This window comes from Trypanosoma conorhini (genome assembly GCF_003719485.1).
Source record: "Trypanosoma conorhini strain 025E chromosome Unknown Tco_14.4_contig_00027, whole genome shotgun sequence".
NCBI lineage: Eukaryota > Euglenozoa > Kinetoplastea > Trypanosomatida > Trypanosomatidae > Trypanosoma > Trypanosoma conorhini.
The window spans coordinates 17,104-41,110 of NW_021704113.1; the positions used below are offsets into that span (position 1 = coordinate 17,104).

At 64.6% G+C, this 24,007-nt stretch overlaps 5 protein-coding genes across 5 annotated transcripts, besides 10 other annotated features; all 5 read right to left on the bottom strand.

The window, feature by feature from the left end:
* Positions 1-68: 68 nt before the first annotated feature.
* Positions 69-127: a microsatellite.
* A 166-nt stretch (positions 128-293) lies between these two features.
* Positions 294-317: a microsatellite.
* A 203-nt stretch (positions 318-520) lies between these two features.
* Positions 521-542: a microsatellite.
* A 139-nt stretch (positions 543-681) lies between these two features.
* Positions 682-708: a microsatellite.
* A 21-nt stretch (positions 709-729) lies between these two features.
* Positions 730-750: a microsatellite.
* A 16-nt stretch (positions 751-766) lies between these two features.
* On the bottom strand, positions 767-12,166 carry Tco025E_00958 (uncharacterized protein; the record flags this gene model as incomplete). Its single annotated transcript, XM_029367897.1, has 1 exon — positions 767-12,166. One exon carries the CDS (start codon positions 12,164-12,166, stop codon positions 767-769), a length of 11,400 nt encoding a protein of 3,799 aa, XP_029232008.1.
* Positions 12,167-13,000: 834 nt separating this feature from the next.
* Positions 13,001-13,747, bottom strand: Tco025E_00959 (conserved RING finger protein; the record flags this gene model as incomplete). The annotated part of the gene is made up of 1 exon (XM_029367898.1): positions 13,001-13,747. One exon carries the CDS (start codon positions 13,745-13,747, stop codon positions 13,001-13,003), a length of 747 nt encoding a protein of 248 aa, XP_029232009.1.
* Positions 13,748-13,804: 57 nt separating this feature from the next.
* Positions 13,805-13,846: a sequence feature (A-rich).
* Positions 13,847-13,930: 84 nt separating this feature from the next.
* Positions 13,931-13,962: a microsatellite.
* A 261-nt stretch (positions 13,963-14,223) lies between these two features.
* Positions 14,224-15,960, bottom strand: Tco025E_00960 (uncharacterized protein; the record flags this gene model as incomplete). Its single annotated transcript, XM_029367899.1, has 1 exon — positions 14,224-15,960. One exon carries the CDS (start codon positions 15,958-15,960, stop codon positions 14,224-14,226), a length of 1,737 nt encoding a protein of 578 aa, XP_029232010.1.
* A 411-nt stretch (positions 15,961-16,371) lies between these two features.
* Positions 16,372-16,395: a microsatellite.
* A 164-nt stretch (positions 16,396-16,559) lies between these two features.
* Positions 16,560-16,593: a microsatellite.
* Positions 16,594-16,624: 31 nt separating this feature from the next.
* Positions 16,625-23,104, bottom strand: Tco025E_00961 (uncharacterized protein; the record flags this gene model as incomplete). The annotated part of the gene is made up of 1 exon (XM_029367900.1): positions 16,625-23,104. One exon carries the CDS (start codon positions 23,102-23,104, stop codon positions 16,625-16,627), a length of 6,480 nt encoding a protein of 2,159 aa, XP_029232011.1.
* A 245-nt stretch (positions 23,105-23,349) lies between these two features.
* Positions 23,350-23,404: a sequence feature (GA-rich).
* A 193-nt stretch (positions 23,405-23,597) lies between these two features.
* On the bottom strand, positions 23,598-24,002 carry Tco025E_00962 (large subunit ribosomal protein L18Ae; the record flags this gene model as incomplete). Its single annotated transcript, XM_029367901.1, has 1 exon — positions 23,598-24,002. The coding sequence occupies one exon, from the start codon at positions 24,000-24,002 to the stop codon at positions 23,598-23,600; it is 405 nt and encodes a 134-aa protein (XP_029232012.1).
* Between the last annotated feature and the right edge of the window lie 5 nt (positions 24,003-24,007).

Sequence of the window (24,007 nt, forward strand, 5' to 3'; positions counted from 1 at the left end):
CGCCGTGGTTCGCACCTTCGCCCGGTGACGCGGTTGGCGATGCTACACGAGCCCCCCGTTTCCCACCGCGCAGGCCGCAGGCGCCACCACGAGTCAACCCTCACACACGCACGCACGCACGCACACAAACACCCTACGTATAAATAAAAAGCTATACTTGTTGTGCGAGAGTGAATACAAGACAGTCTGAGCCCTTCTTTCACCCACCGCGCCTTACAAAAGTAATTGTGTGTGTGCCTGTGTGCACGTAAGCAATGCAACGGGTACTGGCTTGTGTGTATGTGTACACACACAGAGAGGGACAGAGAGAGAGAAGAAAAAAAAAATAGATAGCAAACCGAGCAATGAGGACAGGTTTCCAAGATGTAAGCACGCCGACGCATACGAGGGCCTGTCGGGCATTTGATACACACCGTTTTCGCCCCTGTGCATGCATGCACAGAGGCGAAAAAGCAAGCCTGAGAGGCAGCTTTTAACTATTATTATCATTCCACACAACTATGCAGACACATATATGTATGCAAGCCAGCTAGCCAGCCAGCATGTGTGCATAACTTCTTTTTTTTTTTTTTACTTTTTGCTTCTTCGTTTTGGAAGCCCATTCATTTTTACTCGTAATTCGTCTTCTTTCTTCACACCTCACAGCAACTTTTACGCGGCTTCTGAGGATGCCAGCCGCAGCAAACACACACGCACAGACACACGCACTCGCCGGGCCTTGGGATTAACTTGTTGTTGTTGTTTTTGTTGCGGTTTGCATCGGCTTTTATTTCAACGGGCTTCGCCCACTCGAGGGTCGCCTCCGCTTGGGCTGCTCCTGCTGGTTGCGGGCCGCAGCGGCATCATCGCCGCCGCTGCCGCTGCTGCGGCTGCGTTTGCGGAGGACTTGCAGGGTTTCCCGCCGCGTCGTCTTCTCCTTCCGCGTGGCCCGCACGGCGGTCGTCTCGGTCGTCAACGCGAAGAGAACATCGTCCACCGTCGGCGCGCCGTCCCCGGCGGCGGGTGCCGGCTCCAGGCGCGCCCGCTTCCCCCCCACCGCCGCTGTTGGGGGTGGCGGTGCCTCGACCTCCCCGCCGAAGTGGGTGCGGTGTTTCTCCAGCTGCTCCCGCAGCATCGCGGCGGCCTGCGTGGCGAGCGCGCTCAGCTTCTCCGAGCGCTCCCCGCAGCGCATCGCCACGGTGAGTGTGGGCACGATGGTGTCTCGCACGAAGCGCAGCCCAATGGCGTGGACCGCGAGCCAGCGGAGTGACTGTGTCGTGGGCCCATGCGAGCTGGCCGCCGCGCGAGAGGCCAACGCCCCGCCATGCGCATCGCCCGCCTCCGCCGCCGCCGTGTCGGTGGGCAGAGCGGCGAGGAAGCCGCCAAAGTACTGCACAACGGAGGCGGTGCGCACCATCACATTGGCGACGCTGCCGTGTTTGATGACAGGCCGCACCAGCGCATGCAGCTGGTGGCGCAGGGAGGTGAAGTGATGCGCGATGGCGTCCTGCACCGCCGCCGCCGCCGCCGCGCCGGCGCGGAGGGCCGCCACGTTGAGAAGCACAACGCTCACAACCGCCATTGCGCGCGAGAGGTAGAGCGCCAGGCTGACCGCGTCGCTCCTTGACGGTTGCTGCATCGCGCGGTGGGCGCTGTACTTCTCGTTCGGCACATCGGAGCGCGCGATGCACTGCAGCAGCGCCCGCAGCGCCGCGGCCAGCTCATCGAGTGCCTCCAACGCCCGCTGGACTGTGTCCGGCCGGCCCAGCGAGTCATGAAAGCAGACCACGTAGGGGATGCGACCGCTGCCGCTGCCATCGTCGTCCTGTCTCTGCGTCCCCCGCGCAGGCTGCTTCCTGCGCGCAGCGGCGAGGCGCCCCGCGGCCACCCAGTCTGCCTCCCGCAGGTACCCGCACCGCCGCTCCACCGCGTCGTGGCAGTACATCCGCAGCAGCCGCAGCGCCACGGACTGGATCCACGGGTGGGCGTGCAGCACGAGGCGGCCGACGAGGCACGGTACAACGCGGCGGGCGAGGGAGACGTTTTGCCACACCTGCGCGGGGGCTACCGCGGCGACGCCCTCCAGGCAGCGGAGGGCGAAGAAGATGTAGGTCCAGCCCCGCAGCTCCAGCTTGCGTTTAAACTCCGCGGTTAGCTCGTCCTGCTTGCGTTTGGTGCCGAATACCGCCACCTGGTCGAACGTTGCCGCGTCCAGCAGCGGCTGGAGCGACCAGGACCAACACGCCTCGAACTCTTGTGCGTCCGCCGCGACGCTCATGTCGTAGGCGGCGCCCACTGCGGGGATCATCACGGCCCACGTCTGCAGCGCCATGGCCTTGCGGGGCCGCGTCTGGTCCGCCGCAAGCCACTGCGAGAGCGTGGGCACAACCACGTCCAGGCCGGCGTTCTTAACCAAACTCTGCAGGACATCCCCGGCCTTCTGTCGCGCCTCGTGGAACTCGGAGGCGGCCAGGGTGACGGCGAGCGGCATGAGCAGCAGCGGTGCCTCCTGCCGGAGGATTGTGGTCGGGAGGCGGTAGACAAGCACGGCGAGCAGCTCGAGGATCGCGATGCGGCCCGTCACCTCGGGGTAGTCAAGGTTCCGGCAAAGGAGGTCAATGTGGGAGCGGAACTTCTCCGGGGTGATGCGGTACTCCGTGAGAAAGCGTGCAAGCACGGCGATGCAGCGCTGCCGCAGCAACCGCTTCGCACTGGTGTGCATCATCAGTTCCGTCACCACCCCAATCAGCTCGTACACCTCCACCACGTGTACGTGTTTGCCAAGCACCGCGTGAAACAAGGCCAGCGCCATGGGAAGAAACTCATTGCGGTCGACAAGCTCAGCGCGGCACAAGCGTACCAGCTGCGCGGCATGTTCCTCGGTCAGCGCAAACCGCTGGTGCGCCACCACCGCCGCCGCCACCCGCATCGCGCGCTGCTTAATTGCCCCACCACGTTCAAAGAACGCGGTGACGGTCTCGTAGAGTGTGGTGTGGAGTGTCCCTACCGCCTGCAGCGGGGGACGCAGGGAGACGAGAGCCAACATGCAGTCCAGCGCGTGCCCCACCACCGCGTCACTGCCCTCGCCCTGCAGGGTCGTCAGCACAACGGGAAGAAGGCTTTCCAGGAGCGGTTGGTGCTGGCGCGTAAAGCACGACGTTAAGTCCGCCATCGCCCGCTGCTTGTTGTTCTGCTTCTCCCGTTCCTGCCCACGAAGCTGCCGCTGCCGCTGCTGCTGCTGCTGCTTCGTTGTCGTCGTCGCGTGTGGGTGTTCGGCCTCCACCGCCGCCGCCGCCTGATGGTTGTTGTCGTTATTCACGCTCTGCCCCTCGTCCTCCTGCTGGGCCGCGGCGGCAAAGCGGTCCAACGCATCCCCAGTTTCGTCATCCAGTGGCCGCGGCTCCAGGCACACGGCCCCATTCTCTTCCTCCGCCGCCTCTTCACTGCTGCTGTCACCACCCGCCTCCCCGCTGCTTTGCACATCGTCGTCAGCATCGTCGTCGTCATCGTCGCTGCGGTGACTCCTACCCCCCTCCTCCTCCTGCTGCTGCTTCTTTTGGGCGCGGAGCAGGTCGAGGCGAACGGCCGCCGTCGTGTACTTCCGCTCCTTTCCGATACCCAGCACCTGCTTCAGCACACTCAGCAGGTAATTGAGCAGAAACTCGTCCAGCGTGTCCAGCACCACCGCAGTGGCCGGGTCCTCGCGGTAAAAGTTCTTTGCGGCCTGCTGCACCTCCTTCCCGTAGCGGCCGCGGTAGGCGCGGAGCTTCTGCCGCTGCTGCGTCGCCAGCACGGTGTGGGCGCTGAAGTCCACATCCACCCGCTCCGGGCGCGGCTCCACGAGGAAGTTGGCGTCGAGCTGGTCCTTGCGGGTCTCCGTCGGGGCACGCTGGATCGTCAGGTGCACGTTGCCGCGGATGCGGCGGGTGCCATCCTTTGCCTCGAAGGCCATGATTTTCTCCTCCCGCACCGCATTGTGGCGCTGCAGCAGATTTCGTACGGTGAGGAAAGAGGACTCCACCTGCATCGTCGCATTTTTTATCAGCGCCCGCGCGACGCGTACGGCCAGCAGGCGCACCTTCTGCACAAACACAAAGTCGGCCGCGGCGTTCTTGCTGACGGTGCTGTACTTCGTCTTGAGCTCCTGCAGCAGCATGGCGGCGGCGCGGGCGCTCCCACGCAGGGCGCCGACATCCACCGACGCCGCCGTGCTTGGGGGCGTCAGAAGCCACGTGATCTTTTGCAGAAAGACCTCAATCACGCGACTTGCCTCGCAGTGGGAGGCGAGGAGCGTGAAGCCCTGCAGCGCGCGGTTGCGCTTCACCTCCACCATGGTGCTCATGAGCTCCACCTGCTCCTTCTGCTCGCCCACCTCGCCGAGGTAGTCGTCGAGAAGGATGCCCATCAGGCTGTCCAGGCACGCCGTCAGACACGCCACGCCGTAGCCCCGGTCAAAGCTGGCGGAGGCGGGGGCCAGCTGCCGCACAAGCTCCTCCTCCTCCCCGTCTTCCTCGTCCGCAGCACCGCCGGCTGCAGACTGCGCGGCACCCGCAGGCTTCCCCGGCGCCGCTGCCGCGCCTTCAGCCTGCTTCTTCCGCCTGTACGAGATGGCGTGCTGGGGCTCGTAGAGGTTGTAGAGGAGCGTCACGACGGTGTAGCCGAGCACGTGCAGCTGGTAGCCGTGCACAAGGTGATCCCGCAGCTTGGTGATGACAAACGCGAGCTTCCCAGGCCCGGTCTCACAGAGCATCGCACTGAGAATGCGTCGCGCGCTCTCGCGCTGCCTGTCGCTCTTCGTGCGCAGCTTTAACACCACCTCGTCGAGGAGGTGCTCCGCATGCAGCGAAAACCGTTCCGGCGGGAAGCGTTTGACAATCTTTGTGATGGCGATGGCCACAGGCAGCTGCAGGATGGCCGTATTCTGCTGCGCGTTGTCCGCCTTCCGCATCTCCTGCCGCACATTTGCGGCGGTGTGGACGTTGCCGCGCAGCTCGGCGTCGGCGGGGCGGCCGCCCCTGCGCGAGCCGTTGCCCAGAAACTCGTACAGCTGCGGAAGAACGTCGTCCTCCATGACGTGCACGACGCGGGCGCGGCGGTACTTGCGGCGCCGCTCCCGCAGCGCGGCGGCGGCTTCATCCTCCTCGTCCTCGTCGTCGTCGTCCTCCTCATCTGCATCTTCCCTGTCGCCCGCGGCGGGGGCGGCGGCATCTCTGCTCCCACGCTCTTCATCCGCCTCCGCCGCCTCGGCGTCGCGCAGGAAGTGGAAGTGGTCAAGCAGCATCACCACCCCGCGCAGCATCGGCAGTCGCAGGGAGGCGTTCTCGCGGGCGTTCTGCAGAAAAAGACTCAGCACGCGGTAGTACCCTTCCCACGGCAGCGCCGCCGCCAGGCTGGCGACGGTTGCCAAGACGGCGTCGCAGTACCCCTTTGCGCGGCCCTCGGTGAGGTTCTGCAGATCCCGCTTCCCCTGCGCAAAGTCCTTCACCGCCACGAGCAGAAACGGCACAAAAACACGAAGCACGTCCCGCGGCAACAGACGTCCGACGCTCTGCCGCAGCAGCTCCAACGCCCGCACCCGACAGCGGTGCTGAATGTGACCCACATTTGCAAAGAAGCACCGCTCCACGTTGCGAGAGTGGAGTGCCGCAAATGAGGGGAATGCCGCGGGGTAATACTGCGCCAGGCAGCTAAAGCTTTGCATGTGTGCAAGGCGGATGTGCACATCGCGTGAGGCAACGCCGCGGCGCAGCGAGGGCAAAACCTCACGCCGTATAACACGCTCAAGCAACAGCGTGTCGTACGACGCCGCCCGCTCCTGCTGCCTTGAGGCATACAACACCATCGCGTCCAGGAGCTGAGCCGCCAGGACGCGTATCGTCCCTTCCGGGTCACGCAGAAAAAACATCACGTTTGCCGTCAGTGCAAGGAAGGCCTCAACGCACAGCACAGGGGCCTCGGCTTTATCCAGCAGAATCGTCACATCCGCGGCGCCGCTGTAGTCCCGCTCCTGCCGCACCCCCTCCTTCTCCCCCTCCCCGGTGTTGCTGTGCTGGCGTTTGGCAGCGAGGGCCCGGTAGTTGCCGTTGTTCGCAAAGAACTGCCGCAGTGAGCGGAAGGTGTGAAACCGCAACTCAAAGTCGTACCGCTCCAAGTCCGCGTTGTCCTCCGCAAATCCGTTGAGGCAGGTAACCGCACGCCCCACAGCCGCCACCTGCGCCGCGTGGACGGCGCAGCCCCGCCGCACGTTGTCGGCGCGGTATTCGGACTCCACGGGGTACGCCAGCCGCGGGAACGCCATCGCCAGGGAGCGGCAGAGCGACAGGCGCGCCTCGGGGCACGTCACGACGTTAAACAGACGGACGAGCGGCTCAAAGTGGCCGGCGAGCTCCACGCGGCGCATGCGGGGGAGCAGCCGTTCCAGCATCCCGGTGGCCGTGATACACGTCTGCCGGTCCTTCGCAGAGGCGGGGTGCGCCACAAAGGCGATGCACATCTCCAGCAGCCGCGCGAGCATGGCGTCCACCCCGCCGACGGGCCTCTCAGCCTCCGCGGCGGCCGGCGCCACCACATGCTCGGAAAGCACAGTGACCGTTGCAATCATTTCCTTCCACATCGGCACACTGAAGGCCATTACCGAGGCGGCGGACTTGCGTTGCCTGCGCGTGCCGCCCGCGGACGCTGGCGCGGCAAGCGAGCCACCACCACCACCACCACCCCGCACAATCAACTGGTACAGCGAGGCAAAAATGGCCATCACGTGCGGCTTGACGTAGGCCTCCTGCAGCGTGGCGGAACCGGGAGCACCAAACGCCGCAAACGGCTCTTCCCCAGCAGCGAGAATGACACCCACGCAACGCAGCCCCTCGTAGACGGAGAGCGCGGACGCCTGCTGCAGATGGGAGCCGGTGGACACCGCGGGACCCGCCGCCGCCCCGCCGGTGTTCGTCGCGGGACGCATCATGGCGTGACTCGTCGCGGCGTGGGCGAAGACCTGCACCAGCATGGCCGTCACGGTGTCCCCAAAGGCCGCAATCAGCGGCATAGCCAGCGGGGAGTCGACCCACGCACGTATGAGCCGCAGCAACGGGGTCACGCCTGTCCTACCGCCATCGCCGGCGCCTTGCGCAGTTATCAACTCGGGTACGGCACCGCTGCTGTTTGCGTGGAGCATCGCGACGTATCGCCCAATGAGACTCTGCGCGACGTCTCCGTCGGCAGCCTCGGCGAGCTCCTTCCGCAGCGCCGCCATGACCTCCGCGGGAAACTGCTCAAACAGGGATGCCACCATCACTGCAGCCGTGCGACGCAGCCGCGGCAGAAGCGCGTTTAGCGTCGAGGACCCCAACACACTCTGCACACGCCGGTATATTTCGTCGTCAGACGTCGTGTCTGTGCCGCCGGGTGCCTGCAGTACTTGCTTGCAGCTGATGAGGTAGGCATTGAGGGCGAGGTGCATGCATGACCCCGCAAAAGACTCGAATCCCTTGCCAACGGATTGCAGCAGCGCACTCAGCAGCTGCATTGTGTTCAGTAGCTGCTTCACAAGGCGTTCTAGCCGCCGGGCGCAGTGACTGTTGGTCCGCACCCACTCTGCCCACATCTCTGGGAAGCGCGCGGCGGCTGACGCCGTCCCCGCACCGTTTGGCATGACGCGTTCAAATATCAACCTCTGCACAATTCCTTCCAGCACGTTGGCAAAACCGCCACCCACCGAGAGGTGCGTCACCATCGCCAGGACGCGACGCTGCAGAATTGCCTGGTCCTTCAACTTCTCCTTCGAGACGTTCGCCGTCAGCTTTGGCAGCACAACGGCGATGGCCGTGGCAATGTAGTCGGCCTTGTCCTCCTGCGGAATATCCGTCTCCACGCTAAAGGTGGACAAGAAGTGAAAGAGATTCTTCTGCGTGTCACAGTAGGGCGTCAGCTGGGCATGGTGGCGCGCGAAGGGGGGGACCTTGAGCCGCTGCAGCATGTCCATGGCAGCCCGCTGCAGCCTGGCGTTGGCGTCGGAGAGAAACCCAATGCAAATCGTTTGCAGCTGCTCGTTGCGGGCCGCCAGGAGTGCCCGGGCCTCTGCCGGCACCCGCTCATGCGACGAGGCCGCGGCGGCGGATGCGAGGGGTGCCACGTTGCAGGCGTTCATCGCCAGCACGAGGCGGTCGTCTAGCAGTTTTAGTTGCCGCAGCCCGTCCGGGTGCTCCCCGCGGCGCACCGCCGCCAGCTCCAGCACAAGCCCCGCCACGAGCGCGACCCGCCCCTCGCCTGCCGCCCCCCGCGTCATCTCTGAGAGGCCGGACAAAAACGTCTTGGCCAGCACCGCGCGGTCCGTCGTGCGTGCCCCGTGCATGTGCGTCGGCGAGGCCGACGGCAAGTAGTGGCGCCGCCACGAAAGCACCTCGCCGTCGGCGTTGGCGAGCTGCAGCAGCGTCACGGTGGAGACCGCGGAGCGGGTGGCGGCGGCGGCGAACTCCCTGCTCACCAGCTCCCCCTTCTCGTGCCGCTGCATGTCGGTGAGGCAAATGCGGTACCACACGGCGGCCCTGCCACGCCCGCGCGCGCCGCCCCCAACTTCCTCGCCGTCGTCGCCGTCTTCCTCCTCCGCGGCGTCGTTGAAACCTCCCGCGGCGGCCCCGCGCAGGATGTCCCCAAACACCACCGCCCGGGCGTAGCGGCACACGACACCGCACCACACCAGCGGCTCCAACCTTCTCGACGTTGCGGCGGCGGCGGCGGCCGCCGAGGAGGAGGAAAGAAGAGGAGGGGCCTCAGCAGCAGCGAGAGGGACGCACGCGCCTGCGGCTCCCACGTCGTGGCGGCGCCGGGGCCGCGGCAGCTGCGCGGAGGTGTCCTCCATGCGCACCAGGTCCGCAAGCATCTTCAGTGCCACTGGCCACGCGTCCGCAAAGCGCGTGTGCATCAGGCCGAGCATGGCGTGCGCCAAAATCACCCGTTGGAGCGGATTCCGCAGCGTCCCCGCGGCCACCGCAAACGTCAACTTTGCCAGCGCCTGGCGCACGCCGTCCAGGTTCCCGGCGGCCGACAAGGGGTCAAACAGCTCCGCAGCCAACAAGGCATCAAAGAAGGAGGGATCGATGGCGCAGCAGCCCGCGGTTCGCTCCGCCTCCGGCACGTCCGGGTGGCAGAGCAGCCGCAGCAGCGAAAGCGCCACCACACGCAGGGAGTGGGCCGGAGACGCAAGGGCCTCGAGAAGTAGCGTCTCGACCAGCGCCCGCTGCGTCGCGGCGTCAATTGCCACGTAAAGCCGCGAGGTGGCAGCCAGGAATGTTTGCTCAGATGCCTCAGTTGAACTCCTGCCACGGTTATTATTAGTATTGTTCTGCTGCTGCTGCGAGGTAGCGACGGCGGCCTCCGTGTCACGCTCCAGCTCAAACCCAAAGAGGCGCAGCAGTGACAGCAGCAGGCATTCCATTCCATGAAGGAGTCGCCCCGTCTCCTCGTCGTTCAGCTCCTTCGCGTGTCTGTTTTGGAAACTCGCGGCTAGAACCATGACGGCGTCTCGCACGAAACCCACACACTCCACCTGCATACTCTCTGCGTCAAGCACACCCGTTAGGGCGTCCAGCTGCACCAGCAGCGTCGACGCCTGCGCAAACAAGGCGTAGGAGGCGGCCGTAAGTCTGGTCAATCGCGTTGACCCGGTTTCTTTATTGTTATCCTTAGCATTACTATTACTATTGTTACTATTGATGGTATCCTTGACACGGCGCATCACATGCAGCAGCGCCTCCCGGAAGCGCCACGCAAAGGAGGTGGTTCCAAGGGCAACGGCACGACCCGTATCCGCCGCCGCCTTCTCGGCATCCACCACGGTCAGCACGAGCGGAAGAATGGCCGACACAACATCTGCCCACCTGGACGCATCACACCGCGCCGCGTCGTCCACGGCCTCCTGCGTCTTGGCAAACGCCGTCAAGACGCCACGCAGGAGAGTCTGCAGGCTTTCACGCAAGGCGTCGCAGTCCAGCAAGGAGGCGGCGACGGGTTCCGCGGCGGTGGTGGTCGTCGTCGTCGTCGTCGTCGTCAGTGCCAAGTAGAGCGGACTCGTCAGCATGTGTGTGGTGCGGTCACACATCATACGGGCCATCATCGCCGCACGCGTCGACTCATGCATCGCGGCGGCGCATGCGTCGCCCTCCAGCGCTGCGTTCGCGTCCACGCAGGCACCATGCAGCACAGGGGCCAGGAGGTTCAACGCCAGTGGGGACAAGTGCGAGTTTACCACAGGCGCTTTGCCACGCGACGCCGCCTCCCCTTCGCCCAACCGGCGCTCGTCCCGCAGGCAAAAGGCGTAGTTTTTCTGCAGAACGTCTTGCACAAACGCGAAAAGCATCAGCTTGGTTGCGCGCCGAAACTCCTGCCAGCTTCCATCTGCGCTGTCAGGGGCGGCGTTGCTCGTGTGGCACGAAACAGACACGCAGTTCACCACAACTTCGTGGGCGAGGGGCGAGAAAAGGGCTTGCAGCTTCCTTGCATGGGAGGTGGCGGCCGTCGCGCCCACACACAGTGGCGTCAGCGTCTCCAGTACACCACCGCCGGCACGCACGAAACGGCTCCACTCCTCCCTCGCCCTGGCTCCCTCCACACACGCTGAGGCCCGCTGCATCTGCTGCCGCACTTGGGTCAGCAGCGTTTCCGACGCCTGCCGCAGCGTCGGTGCGGCCGACGGGTCGCGGAGAAGTTTATAGTCGGCGGCGTGCAGGAGCGACTGCAGCAGACGTGCGTGCGGCAGCGAGAACTCTAGCAGCGCCGCCACAGCCCTGAGCAGCTGCAGCGAGGAGGCCTGTACTCCCTCCAGCTGCGTTTCCGCCGCGCTGGCGACGGCGGGGGCAGCGGCCGTCTCCTCCGCCACCGTGCGCAGGGCCGCGCCAACGACGACGCCGCCCGTCATCTGCACGAGCTCGTGCAGCACCTCGCCGCGCCGGCGCGCCTCTCGTGCGGCGCCTGTCACGGGGCTCGCCACACGCCCGTCCACGCCCTGCCCACTTTGGGCACCCGCAAACGTGTCTGCCCAGCGGGCGGCGTGCACGAGACGCCGCGCGTCTGCCTCCGCGACGCCAAACACCTCCTGCCCGTTCGTGCCGTCGCCGGCGCAGTACGTGCCGGCAAACTGCGTCCGCCGCGAGAGCCCAAACACGTGCACGAGTAGCGCGTAGTTGTTTTCAAAATTTGTGCTGAGCGACCCACGAATGCCGCGAAACATCTCCGCGGCGAGGAAGCACAGACCGTCCACGACGGGGAGTAGCGCGAGACGGTTTTGCTCGTACGCGTGAAGCAGCGACGGGAAAACAACGCCGGGACGTGGTCGCTGCTGCTGCTGCTGTTGTGCCGCCGCCGTCGCTGAATCCCTGTCGGAGTCCTTTTCGCCGTCGTCGTCGTTCTCATTTTCTCCATCGTCGGTGGCTGCAGCGGCGGCCGCGCAGTACGTCTCGAAGTCCTGCACCACGTCCAGGCAGGCCTCCTGCACGACAAGCGGGACTAAATCCTGCGCCGCGCGGCAGAGCGACGCCAGCACCTCCGCGGAGAGTCGTCGAATGTACTCCTTCGTGTCATGCATCTGCCGCACGTAGAGGCGAACGACGCGCTCCACGAGCTTCCGCTGCTCCGGCAGCAGCCAGTAGGGACGCATCTCCCGACACCACGCGACCTGCGCGGCGAAGACGAGCTGCAGGCGTCGGGTGTCCGCCAGCATCTCCCCCTTGGCGTCGAACACCCCGCCGTTGATGGCCTGATGGAAGCACTCAAAGTACGCCAAGAACTTCTCCCGCATGTCGCGCGCAAAGGCGACGGTGAGCCGCACAAACGCCTCAAACCCCTCCGCAAACTTGTCACGGCGCATGAGACTCAGCAGGAGCTTCTCCGCAATTTTACGGTGGTTGAGGCGGAAGAGGGCCTTGGACTCACAGAGCTCCAGCACCTCCCAGCGAAACCGCCTGAAGTCCGTCGTGGAGTGGGAGAGCATCAACTCGTTCAGCTCCATCAAAAACGCACACTCCTCGTGCGCCTTGTCCCCGCCGTCGCCGTCTGCACGACTCACAAGGCCGGCAACGGGACGCAGATTGATGTCCCCCAGCACACCGTGGCCCACACCAACGTGCACGTGCTGCACTGCATTGCGAAAGATCTTGTCCCGGCCCCGCGTGTTGTGCCCGCGCTTCTTCGGCGGCATCGCGCGTCTCTGCGGTGCACGCCTTGTCCTACGGAAAAAGGAAAAAAAAAAGTAGTGGGCGCTTTCCTACTTGCACCAAGAGCAAAGCATTGGCGCACACAAAGAGAGTGGGAAGAGAGAGTCACTGAGTAACGGCCAGAGCCCCTCCCACCTCCGCCGCGTTGCCACTGCGAGGAAGCGTCGTTTGGCCACGCCCTCAGCGGATGCATAAACACTGGCGCGCGGACAAGCACGCATGCACCGCCACGGAGAGGTGATAACCGGGCCCCACACCATACTTTATAAGCACGCAAACCGCTCGTCCAGCGGCACCTTGTAGCGCTGTCCCCCCGAGACGGCAGAAGCAGCCAACGGCAAAGCAAAGCCCTCGCACGCCGAGGGGGAGGAAGCGCAACGCCGCAAAACAATTCCGTCTAGCGAACGTGAGGATAACAGCAACGCCCTATGCGGCGCCGAAGCCACGGGTCCGCACTGACGAACCAACACACGCGCGACAAAGAAGGCTGAGGAGGAGGAGAGGGACAAAAAAAAAAGAATAACATGAACAGTTGGACTGAGACCTCGAGGACCATGTGTGTGTGTGTGCGTGGAGACGAAGACGCTTTCGTTGGCCATTCCACCGCCGGGGCCCGCGACACGGCGCACCTTGTTTTTTTTTTTTTCTTTCTTCCACGCCCCTTCAAGTCCCCGTCATCATCGCGGAGTCTCCCCATCCACGACTCCGGCGCGGCGACAAGAACAAAAAATAAACAAGACCCCCTGCCCACTGGGCAACACCCAAACAGTCGCAAAGAGTGACGCTAACCGAAGCTTCGCGTGTGCCTCTGTCACTACTCACTCAACTGTCTCGTTATTACTCGTTACGCCATCCTTTTTTTTCTTCTTCCTCTTCTTCTGTGCAGCCGCACGCTTGTGCTGCGCCGGCGTCTTCGCCTCCTCTCCACTTGCCGCCGCACCGCCCATCTGGGCGGAGGCGTCACGCTCCGCCTCGGCGGGTGGCAGGGCTGCCGCAAGCGTGGCGTGGCTCAGCGCCTCCGTCACGAGGTCGCTGAAAAACCGCACACGCACCAGATTCCACTTGTGCGCGGGGCCCAGGCAGACGGGACACGTGAACTTCCGCCTGCGCCGCCGCGGTCGTCGCCGTCCAGGGCGGGAGGGGCAACGCAGACGCGGGTCCGCCGCCGTCGCCCCCCGCAGGCCGGTCGGATGGTGGTCGTCGCTGCCGCAGACCTGCACCTCCTCCTCCGCTGCCTCCACCCGCTCTGCGGAGGCCACCGGCAAACAGCCATTCTCAATGCCCAGGTTAATGCAGCTGTAGCAGAAGACGTGCCCACACGTGTCGACGACGGCAGGGTCGTGCAGCAGCAGACGGTGACAGATGGGGCAGCAGAGCAACTCCCGCAACGCCGCCACCACACGGCCGTTGAGCTCCGCGGTGTCAAGCTGCTCCGTGACACCGAGCAGGTCGGGTAGCTGGGACGGGGAGCACTGCGTGAGCTCCGCCGTGGCACCATGGACGTTGACTCTCAGAGCGCCACTTGGGGCAACGAAGGGGTCATGCGGGCCCTCGACGGTGCTCATCCGCTATCCACCAAGCGACACACTCGGGGGTGGGGGGCGCCAGAGGAAGCAGAAATCAAACAAACACAAAATCAAATAAATAATAATAGGAAAAAAAAAGGGAAATTAGATGGAATCCACAGCAATCATGTATACACACGGACACACATAAAGGGAATGAGCAGCCGAGATATACGCAGAAACATATACTTATGTATATATGTATATATATATATGTTTTTGTAGTTCTTCCTCCTGCCCACGCCGAGAGGGATGGGAGTAAAGTACAGGGGAGTAAGCAAGAGAAGTGTCGTGGATCTCAGCAACATTGACGCGGTGAAGAGAAATGCTGTTGTTGTTTGTTTTCCTCTGTCTTCGCATTTCCTCCCCCCTTTCCCCTTCTTTCCCCTGGCTTATTCTGCACCTCTCTTGGTTGGCTCTTCGTTAACGGTTCTCTTTGCCTGTGTTGCTCCCCGCAGCTACACCGCAGGGACTTTTTACAAGGTTCTTGCCTTGTATCTATCACTGCCGTGGATGCCGTCTGCAAACATAGTGCCCTGCAGCTGCCCTGCCCCCAGGCGCGGGGCCGCATATTTGCCGCCGTCGTAGGCGGCGTCCGCGACCACGGTAGCGGCAGCGGCGGTGTCGTTGCCCCAACGTCCGGTGGCTGCATCCTCGATGACGGAGGCCCCACCACCCCAGACGCCTGAAAAGAAAACGAGGAGGATGAGAAACAGGCACGCAAGCAGAGACGTCACGCTGGCGCGTTCGTACCAGCGGCACGGCGTCCAGGCGGCGATCACGGAGGCCTCCCCGTAGCCACCGCTCACGCCGTGGAGACGGGCAGCGGCGTTGTAGTGGCGATTGCGTAGGAGCTGTCGCCGCTGGCCGCTGCGCCGATCCACGACGAGGCCCCCAAGCGTCGAGAGCCACTGGCTGTCGTCCGCGGCGTCTACGGCCGCGTTAAGGTCCTCGTGCCGCAGCGCCGGGGAGACCAAGAGGCGAGAGATGCGGGAGGGCAGGCGGGCAATGGCGAGAACAACGCGTCGCAGGAGCCGGCGTTCCGCGGCGTCGGCGCGCAAGACGCACAGCACCGACTCATTGCCGCGAAGCGGGCGAACGGGTATGGCGCCGTGAAGCTGACGCTCCGCATCGTAGTGGTGGCGCCGCTCTTTTCTTGCGCGGAGACATGAGGGGACGGTGAAGTCCCCCGTGGCTGACGCTGCCTCCGCCGCCTCCGCTGCAGCGCCGCCTCCGCCTCCGCCGTCGTCGCCGTGCGCCGCCCCACGGTCCTCGTGAAACGCCTCCGTGTGGGTCGAAGAAGAGGACGCGAGGGAGCCAGAGGATGTGCTGGCAGCGATGTCTGGAGAGGAGTGGTCGCGGGACGGGGTCGCCGTCCATCGCCCGCGCCAGGGCGAGCAAAGCGCATCGTAGAGGAGCGTTCCTAAACCACGCGACGCCCGTCCCCCGCTTTCTGCCTCGCTAAGTGACGGAGGGGGCTGCGCTCGATGCAGACGCTCCGCCCCACGCGGCGTCACACCCGCCGCATTCTCGACTCCGTCCGCCGCCCGCCGCGGATGACTGCGGTGGCTGTCAGTGGAGCCGCCTCTGGGGTGCGGCGGCTCGCGCTGCCTCTGCTCCGCCTCGCGCTCCCGCCGCAGAAAGTGCCCATCCGTGCACCACGTCACCCCAACCACCTCTTCCCTCGCCGCGGGGCCAGCACCGCCCGCTGCCGCGGAAGCGGCCCCGCGGCCCCCGCCCACGGAGATGGTCAGGGGACTTTGATACACGGCCCTCGCCGCCGAAATCGGATCCTCAAATTTCACGTAGAACCAATTCTGGCCTCCCGCCAAAGTGGGCGTCAATTCGCTGCTTCCTGCGGATGCGTACGCCATGGGGTAGTAGTGCGCCACGGTCCGGCCAAACATGACGTCGAGGAATTCCCGCACCTCCATGATGCTCCCTGGCGAGGCGCCGTACACAGCAACCCAGCGCTCCCCCGCAGGTGCGGGGGCCGCGGCATTGTCGCTGGCGCCGCTTGGGTGTGCCGCGTTTGCCGCCATATCGGGCATGAGCGTCACATCCTCGTGCCGATCTTCAAAGCCTTCTGGGAGGAAACCAACCCGCCTCGCAGGTGACGGTGGAGCGCTGGATTGCTGCTGCTGCTGCTGCTGCTTAACCCAACCACGGCGCCCCTTGCGCTCTACCCACTGTCCAATGTCTTGCTTCCACATGACAGCAGCAACGCCTCCTGCGGGGTCTAGGGAGGGGTGAAGGCTGGCTCGCTTCCTTCTCGCTCGCTTCGTGTTTACACATGCGCCGATGCATCACATCATTTGTGCAGTTGCAGGGCAGAGGATGAGAAGAAGCAGGAGGGATAGGCTACATGCACCGGCACCGAGTCGTGGGGGCAGGAGAGGGGCAAGTGGTGCGCCCCACACGGAAGTCAAGCGTGAAGGGGCTGACTTCTCGCACCCGAAGGGAGGATGCAAACAACGCGGCGTCGTGGAGAGCTGCTGCTCTGTCTTTGTTTTTTTCTTTTTCCCTCATTTATGCTCATCTTTACATTGTCGGCGATTTCCGCGTTGGCTTGTGCTGCGAGGACGCCGCTTCGCCGCAGTTATGTGGCGAGGCCGCAGACCATGACGCACGCACGCACGCACGCACGCCGAAACGAAAAGAGGAATATATATATAGAGAGAGAAGCAACGAAACTCGAGCAACAAAAGAAAGAAGGAAAAGAAAATGGAAGCTTTATACATCGCTGCGGTCGATGCACATCGCACCGACGGCCACCGCCGTTTCTCCCATAGTTCCTCCCTTTGTTTTCATCCTCTCTCATTCTCTCTCTCCCTCCCTCTCTCTCTGTGCATGTCTTGGCTGCGTGGGGTCTCCAGCTCACGTGGTTGCGGCGAGGTACTTCTCACGGAGGCGCCGCTGCTCCGCGCTGGTCTCGTAGGGCATCTCCGGCGTCAGCGCGTTCATCGCCTTATGGTACATCAGCATGGACACCAGCTGCTCGCGCCGCCGCACCTCGCCCGCCAGCACGGCCTGCTGCGTGGTTGGCGCAAACTCGGAGAACTTGAAAAAGATGCGCAGGCGCTCGTAGGAGGAGAGTGCCTGTCCGGCCCCCCCGCCACCGTTGCCGGCGACGGCGGCGTCGTCGTCCAGCAGCACCACGCCCCCCGTCCGCCCGCCGCTCCCCAGGGCGTCGGGGCACGGTCTCAGAAGGCGGCGGGGGGGCTGCAGCGTCTGTGGGAACCACTGCGTCGTTGGAAACGCCAGCCGCCGCCCCGAAAAGAGAGCCAGCCGCTCCTGCCGCTGCACCGCCCCACCCAGCAGGGAGCCCGTCACCACCGTGTCGCTCTGCCCAAACCTCAGCCCGTTGGAGGTGTGCAGCTGACCCGATGAGACGCGGCCCGAGAGAAAAAACGCCGCCGTCGCAGACCCGACTGGTCCGGGCTCCTCTGCGGTTCGCGCATTCACCTCTGAGCGGAAGAACGTCAACTGCCGCACGTCGGGTTCACCGGCGGAGGTGCTTTGCGCCAGAAAGACGGGGATCGGCTCTGCCTCTCTGGCGCGCACGTACTCCTCCACCTCGCGGGGGTGAAGGTGCTGCACCACAATATCGTTCTCCAACTCGGAAAATAAAATGGGCAGCACGCCCATGGGCGGAGCCACGATCGCCGGCGCCGCCGGGGACACGAGGGCTTTCAGCGCCTTGGAGCTTGCATTTGACAGGCCCGAGGGTAAATTGCCCCACGACGCCTCGGACGCGGCCTCGCATGCATACTTTTTTCCAGTCATTCCCAAAGTTCCCGCCTCCCACTGGCGCTTGGCGGTGTTGAGGATGTCGGTGCGGAGAAGGTTGTGGGCGATGACGAAGCCTTCGGCAAGCTCCCGCAGCCGCGTCGTCAGCGCCGCACAGACGCCAGTGGCACGGTTCCGCCGGGTGCGTGCGTCTGCGGTCACCTCTTCCTGCCGCATCGCCTCCTGGCGGGCTTTGGTGACGGTGTGCGGGGTGTACGTGGGCAGCACAAGCTGGCGCAGGAGGCCCTCCAGCGTGGCGGACTTCATGCCCGCCCGCACAGGGCCCGGGGAGTACAAGTCATGCACCTCCGTCAAGTAGTGTTGGTGGTCCACCAGCCGCAGCCCACCCTGCGCCACGTCGAACATGGCGAACCCCTCGCCAATCGCCAGCGACGCGGTCGCCCCCGTGCTGCGGCGCACGACCTCGGCGGGTTCCACGACGGCCAGCCCCGACTCGTGAATCACGCGGACGGAGGTTGCTGTGGAGCGTGTGAAGAGGGTCTCCAAAAAGGGAATGCTGTTCCCACGCATGCCGCGGTATATCACACGCCGCCGCAGCACGGAGCCGTCGCCAAAGACGACGTAAAAACGGTCATACGGCCTGCGTCGTGTGATGGGGCGGGCGGGGCTTTCCCTGGTGCCGGCGGCGAGTGATGGAAAGGGATGCTCCGTGAGAGACAAAGGCGAGGTAGCAAATTTCGGCATGTTGTCGCATTTGTCGAAGAACAGGTCATGTAGTGCTGCAGTAAAGGCATTTTGGGCATCCGTGCCTTGCAGCGTGCCATCGCGCGGGCCCTCGGTGGCGGTCCAGGCATCATCGCGCACCGAGGCACACACAAAGACGCGCGGCAGCGACGGGGCCTCTACGCAGTACTGTACAGTGGCCCCACACGCCGCGCCAACGACGCCCACCTGCTCCAGCAACGTCTTCAGCGGCGCTGGGGGGTTGCTGCAGGACTCGTGCGACACACGAGCTGAGAAGGTCGTGATGCACGTGCCATCCGCATGCAAGGTGACGCGGGCAATGACGTCGGTGTCACACGGGGCAGGGTCGCCCTCACCCCACGCAAACCCGTCCTCCTCCTCCTCCTCCCCCTCCGCACGATTCTGTCGGTGTGTGGCAGCGTGATCAGCGTTCAGGTGTCTACCCTCGCCCCGTCCGTCTCCTCCCGATGCCCCTTCTCCCTCTTGTTGCTTCTGCCGCTGCTGTCCATTTGCTTCATCCGGGTTGCGGTACAAGTAGTAGTAGTAGTACACGACCATGACGCCGTCTGCCCGCGAGACGATGCGGCAGTGGTGGCCACGATCATACGCCACACGCGTCTCCAGGGTGTTGCCTGCGACCTGCACAAAGGGACTCGCGTTGCCCTCACAGAGCTGTCGCACGTAGCAGAGGCCTGTTGCCATGAGCAGAGTCTCACAAATGACCGGCGGTGTGCCAACCGCGGCGGTCGCCGGCGCCGGGTACCGCGTGACGACGGCCCCGTCGGGGTACAACATCTGCGTGACGCCGGAGTGGAAGTAGCGGCACACCGCCCCCTCCTCCTCCAGCACCGCACGACACACCTCCACCTCCACCGCCTCCTGCCACTGCGCACGCGCGTCATAGGCGTGCACGCAGCGCAGCAGCTCCGCCGCCGGGCAGTCTCTAGACTCATGCTGCGTGATCCACAAAACCCCCTCCTCCTCCTCGCAGTGCAGCGTGACGCCGTTGGCGGCCACAGTCACCGCCAGGCTAGGAATCTTGCGGGGCTCTCCTGCACCGGCAGCTGCTGGCGCCGCGGCAGGGGCATTCGCATTCGCGTCCTCGCTAGACGCCACCTCGGGGCCTGCGGTCCACAACAAGACAGAGCCCTCCGGGGCGACAGGAAAAACACGCGTTGCCTCCTCCACGCGCAACGACCGCTCGGGCGCCGCGGTCCGCGAGTCGGCGTCGTCGCCGCCGCCGCGTCGGCTATGCCTCCCCGCGCCAGCTCCCCGCCGCCCCCCCGCGTGGTTGTCGTCCGCCAACACAGTCGAGGTGTTCGCGCCTCGCTTAGCGCCACGGTTTGCTGCCCTCCCACGGCGTGGGGTGGCGCTCTTCATGGAGGTCGCGCTGGTGTTGGCAACCGGCTCCTTCTCAGCGGCGACGCCGGAATTCACGGGCTCCGCGGGTGTGGCCCAGTGCGGGCTGCAGGTGAGTACCACCCCGTCATCAAATGTGGTCGTGAAGTAGACAACCTCGTCACACGGCGGTTTGCGTGCCAAGTGTGGCGACGTCACCGCCGAGGCACCTGCGTTTCCACCAGCAACACTTCCAGTAGCCGCACTGGGTTGCGGCGACGGTGGCGCAATGCCGTAGTGCAGCGTGCAGGTTAACTCGCTGGGTTTCACGTAGCGGCACATGCGGCCGCGGTCGGTGGTGACCACCTCGACCACGCTGTTTTCAAAGGGGTACAAGGCGTGACGACCCTCCAGCACCGTCTGCAGCTCCCCCTCAGAGCGGCACACACCGCCCGTTCGCCCTTTCCTCTCCAGCGGCGTGAGCAGCAGCAGCTGCGGTGCCCTCTGCAGACGCCGCAGCAGCTGCTGACGCAGCAACTCTCCAATGCAAACTCCAAAGGCGGTGGTGGAGGTTGTCTTCGCCGCGGGACCGCAAGCAGGAGCTGCGGACGGGGAAGCCGCGTGGGTCTCCGCCGCGGCCTGCGAGGCACTGAGCTCGTTCAGCTGGTCGAGGGTGGGGACGCCGGCAACGTAGTGGCACCACACGCGCCGCGCCTGCCGTTCGAGCGGAATGGGCACCCCGCCCAACATCATCGCCCGCACCCGCTTCCGCGAATGCACATTCTCGGCATGGATGGAATAGAGTGCGGTGAGGTTTCCATCTAGCGCCTCCAACGGGTCGGGTATGGGGCAACGTACCAGGCGGCAGAGGTGTGAGCCAAAGCGTGACTGAAACTCGTACATGCGACGGACCGCCACGGGCATCGTCATGCACTCCTCCACTGACCACAGTCTTGGGCCCACCGCCTCAGTCCGCGCCGTTGGATGCATCAGTGCCATCCACTCACCGCGCGTTGATGCGAAGGCCGCGTTGGCGGTGCCCGCCATGCCTGTCATCTGCGCCTGCTCCGCGAGCTGCATCAGATACGTCTGCTGCAGGATGTGCCTTCGCTCACGCGCCGTCAAGCGACGCTCCACCGAGCGCTGAAACTTTTCATCCAGCGGGGTGAGACCGACGGCGACTGTGATGTCGTCCCACACCTGCGTCCAGCCACAGTCAATTGTCTCGCTGGCGCGCCGAAAGTCCTCCTCAATGAGTTGCAGCAAATGTGCGTCCATCGCGTCCTCCCCATCGCCCAACGCGTATCCGTTTAACGTCTCCTCCAGCAACCCCTGCAACTTCATCGCGGCCCGCAGTTGCTCCGGCGAAAGCATGAGGGGGGAGTCGTCCCGCAGTGCCTCCACAGGCGGGGTGACAACGGCGCCAATCCCCCGTTTAACGAACTGCTGCGTCACCCACCGGATCTCCTCCGGGCTTGGAGGGTTTGTTGGGCGGTCCATCGTGTGATCCATCGGCAGCGTTGCCGTCGTGTTAAACTGGGTCTGCTCCAACTCCCCGGGCGCGGGAAAGAGGAGTGGCGAAGCCCTGCCTGGAGCCTCTACCGGAGGAATTGGCTTCCCAGCTTCTTCCGCGGTGGCTTGCGCGGCAGCAGTTTCCGCTTCAGTATTCATGTCCAATTGCCCCAAGACCGTGCGCTTGGAAGCGTACTGACGAAGTTGCCGCAACAGCGAGGTCCCAGTGCCGTCGTTGACGTTGCCTGCGGGGGAAGCCCCATCCTGCTCATTCATCACCTCCAGCAAGGTGGTGTTGCCCTCCTCCTCCTCCTCTGCGGGGCACACCACTCGCGGCTGCTGCCGTCGCGCCAGTGAAACGGTCACCTGCGCGGCGAGGGCGCACGCGGCGGAGAGGCACGTCCACTGCCCCCGGACTTTCCGTTCTCGAACGTAGTACGACCACTTCTCCTCCTCCCCACGCAGAAAGCTGGCCGTGGACCAGGGCAGAGGCGTCGTGTCACTCGTGAGCAAGCGCTTCGAGGCACCCTCATCGAGTCCCAGCGTCTTCGTCCACGTCGCGGTCGTCAGCACGGCGGACGCCAGGGACGGGAAAGCCGTTGAGGTGTGTTCCCGCGTCCGCAACATCACCGACGGCTCCACGGTGGCCTCATTCACGACGGAGTTCTCCTCCTGCGGTGTCGGGAAACCCATGCGCGGCGGTGGCGTCGCTCGGGAGGAGGGAAGGCGATACACCTTTTTCGCGGCAATCAGCTCCGCGTACCGGGCGATGTCGCGCACCACGTGCTGCATCGTCGGCAGCACCGTGTGCACGCAATGTCGCACCCACACGGCCTTGTCGTCCCCGCCGTCCTCAAACACATCCCGCAGGCACACCACACCGGAGCCAAGGGCGCCCCCGGCAGGCGACGTCACCACTTTGATCGCTCCCTCCCGCTGCTGCCGCTCAATCCACGCTTCGAGTGTGTTGACGGCGTCTGTGGGGGCATTGCCCCCATCAGCGTCGTTCGCGCCCGCTGTCAAACCGGAATTGGGACCCTCACGCGAGGCCCTGCGCTTGCCAGAAGCGGCGGCACGAGAACGCCCACTCGGGCCTCCCACACCTGCCGCCCCCGCCACCCCAGCGGGTCGTCCATCCACAAACTGCACGATGAGACGTATATCAATAGGGTTGGTCGGAGACGTTCGCCGCGCCATAAGTGCGGGGAGGGCCCGGTAGTCGTGCAGCGCGAGCACCACGGGAATTTCCCTGCTGTGCACCTGCGGCCTTTCGCTGGGTTGTGGCCCACGCTGCGGTTGTTCGCCAGGGGCACCGCCGTCGGACGGCAACGCCCCGGCGCAGGCGTCTTTACTCGCGCTCGTGGGGGCCTCCATCTCCTCGGCGATCAGGCGCAGGGCCCGTTGTACCATCGCGGTGACGTCGGCGGGACCCTCGCGCGGGCTCGTGTGCGTCGAGCCTGTGGCCTCGCCCCCCTCGCATCGCTCCAGCTCTGACAGCTGATGGATAAACACAACCGGGGCCTCCCACTGCGGGCCCTCCACCACACTGTACCACCCCCCCCGCGACCGCTGCGTGCCGTCGCCCGTCAGGCTCTTGGAGACTTCAGCCGGAGAGCCGGCCCCACCGCTTGCCGACGTGGCTGCCGCCGCCGCGGCCATGGCCTTCTTGGCGCCCTTTGAGGCCTTGCCGCCTTTTGCGCCGGCGACGGGACTCGGCACGGCGGCACTGGAGGCGGTCGCGCCCAAATCGGGAGATCCCCCGACGGACGCCTGGAGTGCCGCCAGGACGGCATCGACGAGCCCCTTTTCCGCATCGTGTTCCCCCGCCGATGGCGATGGCGACGGCGACGGCGATGCCGCGTCGGCTGCCTCTGAAGGCGGCGGTGGCAGTGCCAGCGTCAGCCCGTGGGCAAGGATGGCAGCCAGCACGTGGAGGTCGAAGAGAGGGCTCTCGCTGCAGAGCAGGATGAGGTGGCACGCCGTCTTCCCACTCCCCACCCACTCAGCCGCCATGACCACGTGGCGTGCCTATATATATATAATATACGTGTGTACCCCCTCTATGGTGTTAGCAGCAAAAAAAACAAACAAACAAAAGAGGTGGAAGAGGCCCCAGCGTGAACCGCAAGGAATAAGTCCCACGTGACTGCGAAGCCCCACACAACCAAGCGCGTTGGCAAGAAGCCAGCCCACGCAAGGAGACGCAGGCATGCAGAGATGCCACTGCGCCAGGGGAGTCACTGCGAAATGACTCAAACAAGACGCAAAAAGTAACGAAAAAGAAAAAGAGAACAAAAAAGATGAAACGAAGAATTCAAACAAGCCTTTGAAGCGCAACCCACTGGAGATGCATGCATGCGTGCAGGCGTGAGGAGGAGGACAAGCGAGAGAATAAGAGGGTGCACGGAGCTGCGCCCTTCTAACCTTCCCGCCCCATCTTTCTCCTCCTCCTCCACCGCCCGCGACTTCCGCCCCCTTTCTGTTCTTCCCTCTTCCGCCAGAGCGACTACGCAACGACGGCGCGTTTCGTGTTCTTCTTGACGAAGACGACGCGGTCCTTGCGCGGGGCCTTGACGCGGCGGTGCAGGAGCGGGAAGGACAGGTTGCTGGCGTGGTACTCCGCGATGCTGAGCCGCTTCACCTGGTGGTTCGGGATGCTCTTCACGCCGAGCACCTCAATGTTGCTGTACCGCGCCCGGTGGCGGGAGGCGAGGTCGTGGTAGGCCTGGCTCACCGCCCCCGCCTTGCAGACGTCGCGGAACTCCTTCACCATGTGCGTGTAGCCGCAGCGCTGGCTGTAGTACGCGATGTCGACGCTGTAGTTGCGCGCCGCCAGCTTGCGGTCCTTCACCACCTTGCAGGAGAGCACGTCGCCGTGGGTCGACTTCACCTTGTTCTTGCTCCGCATCATGCGCC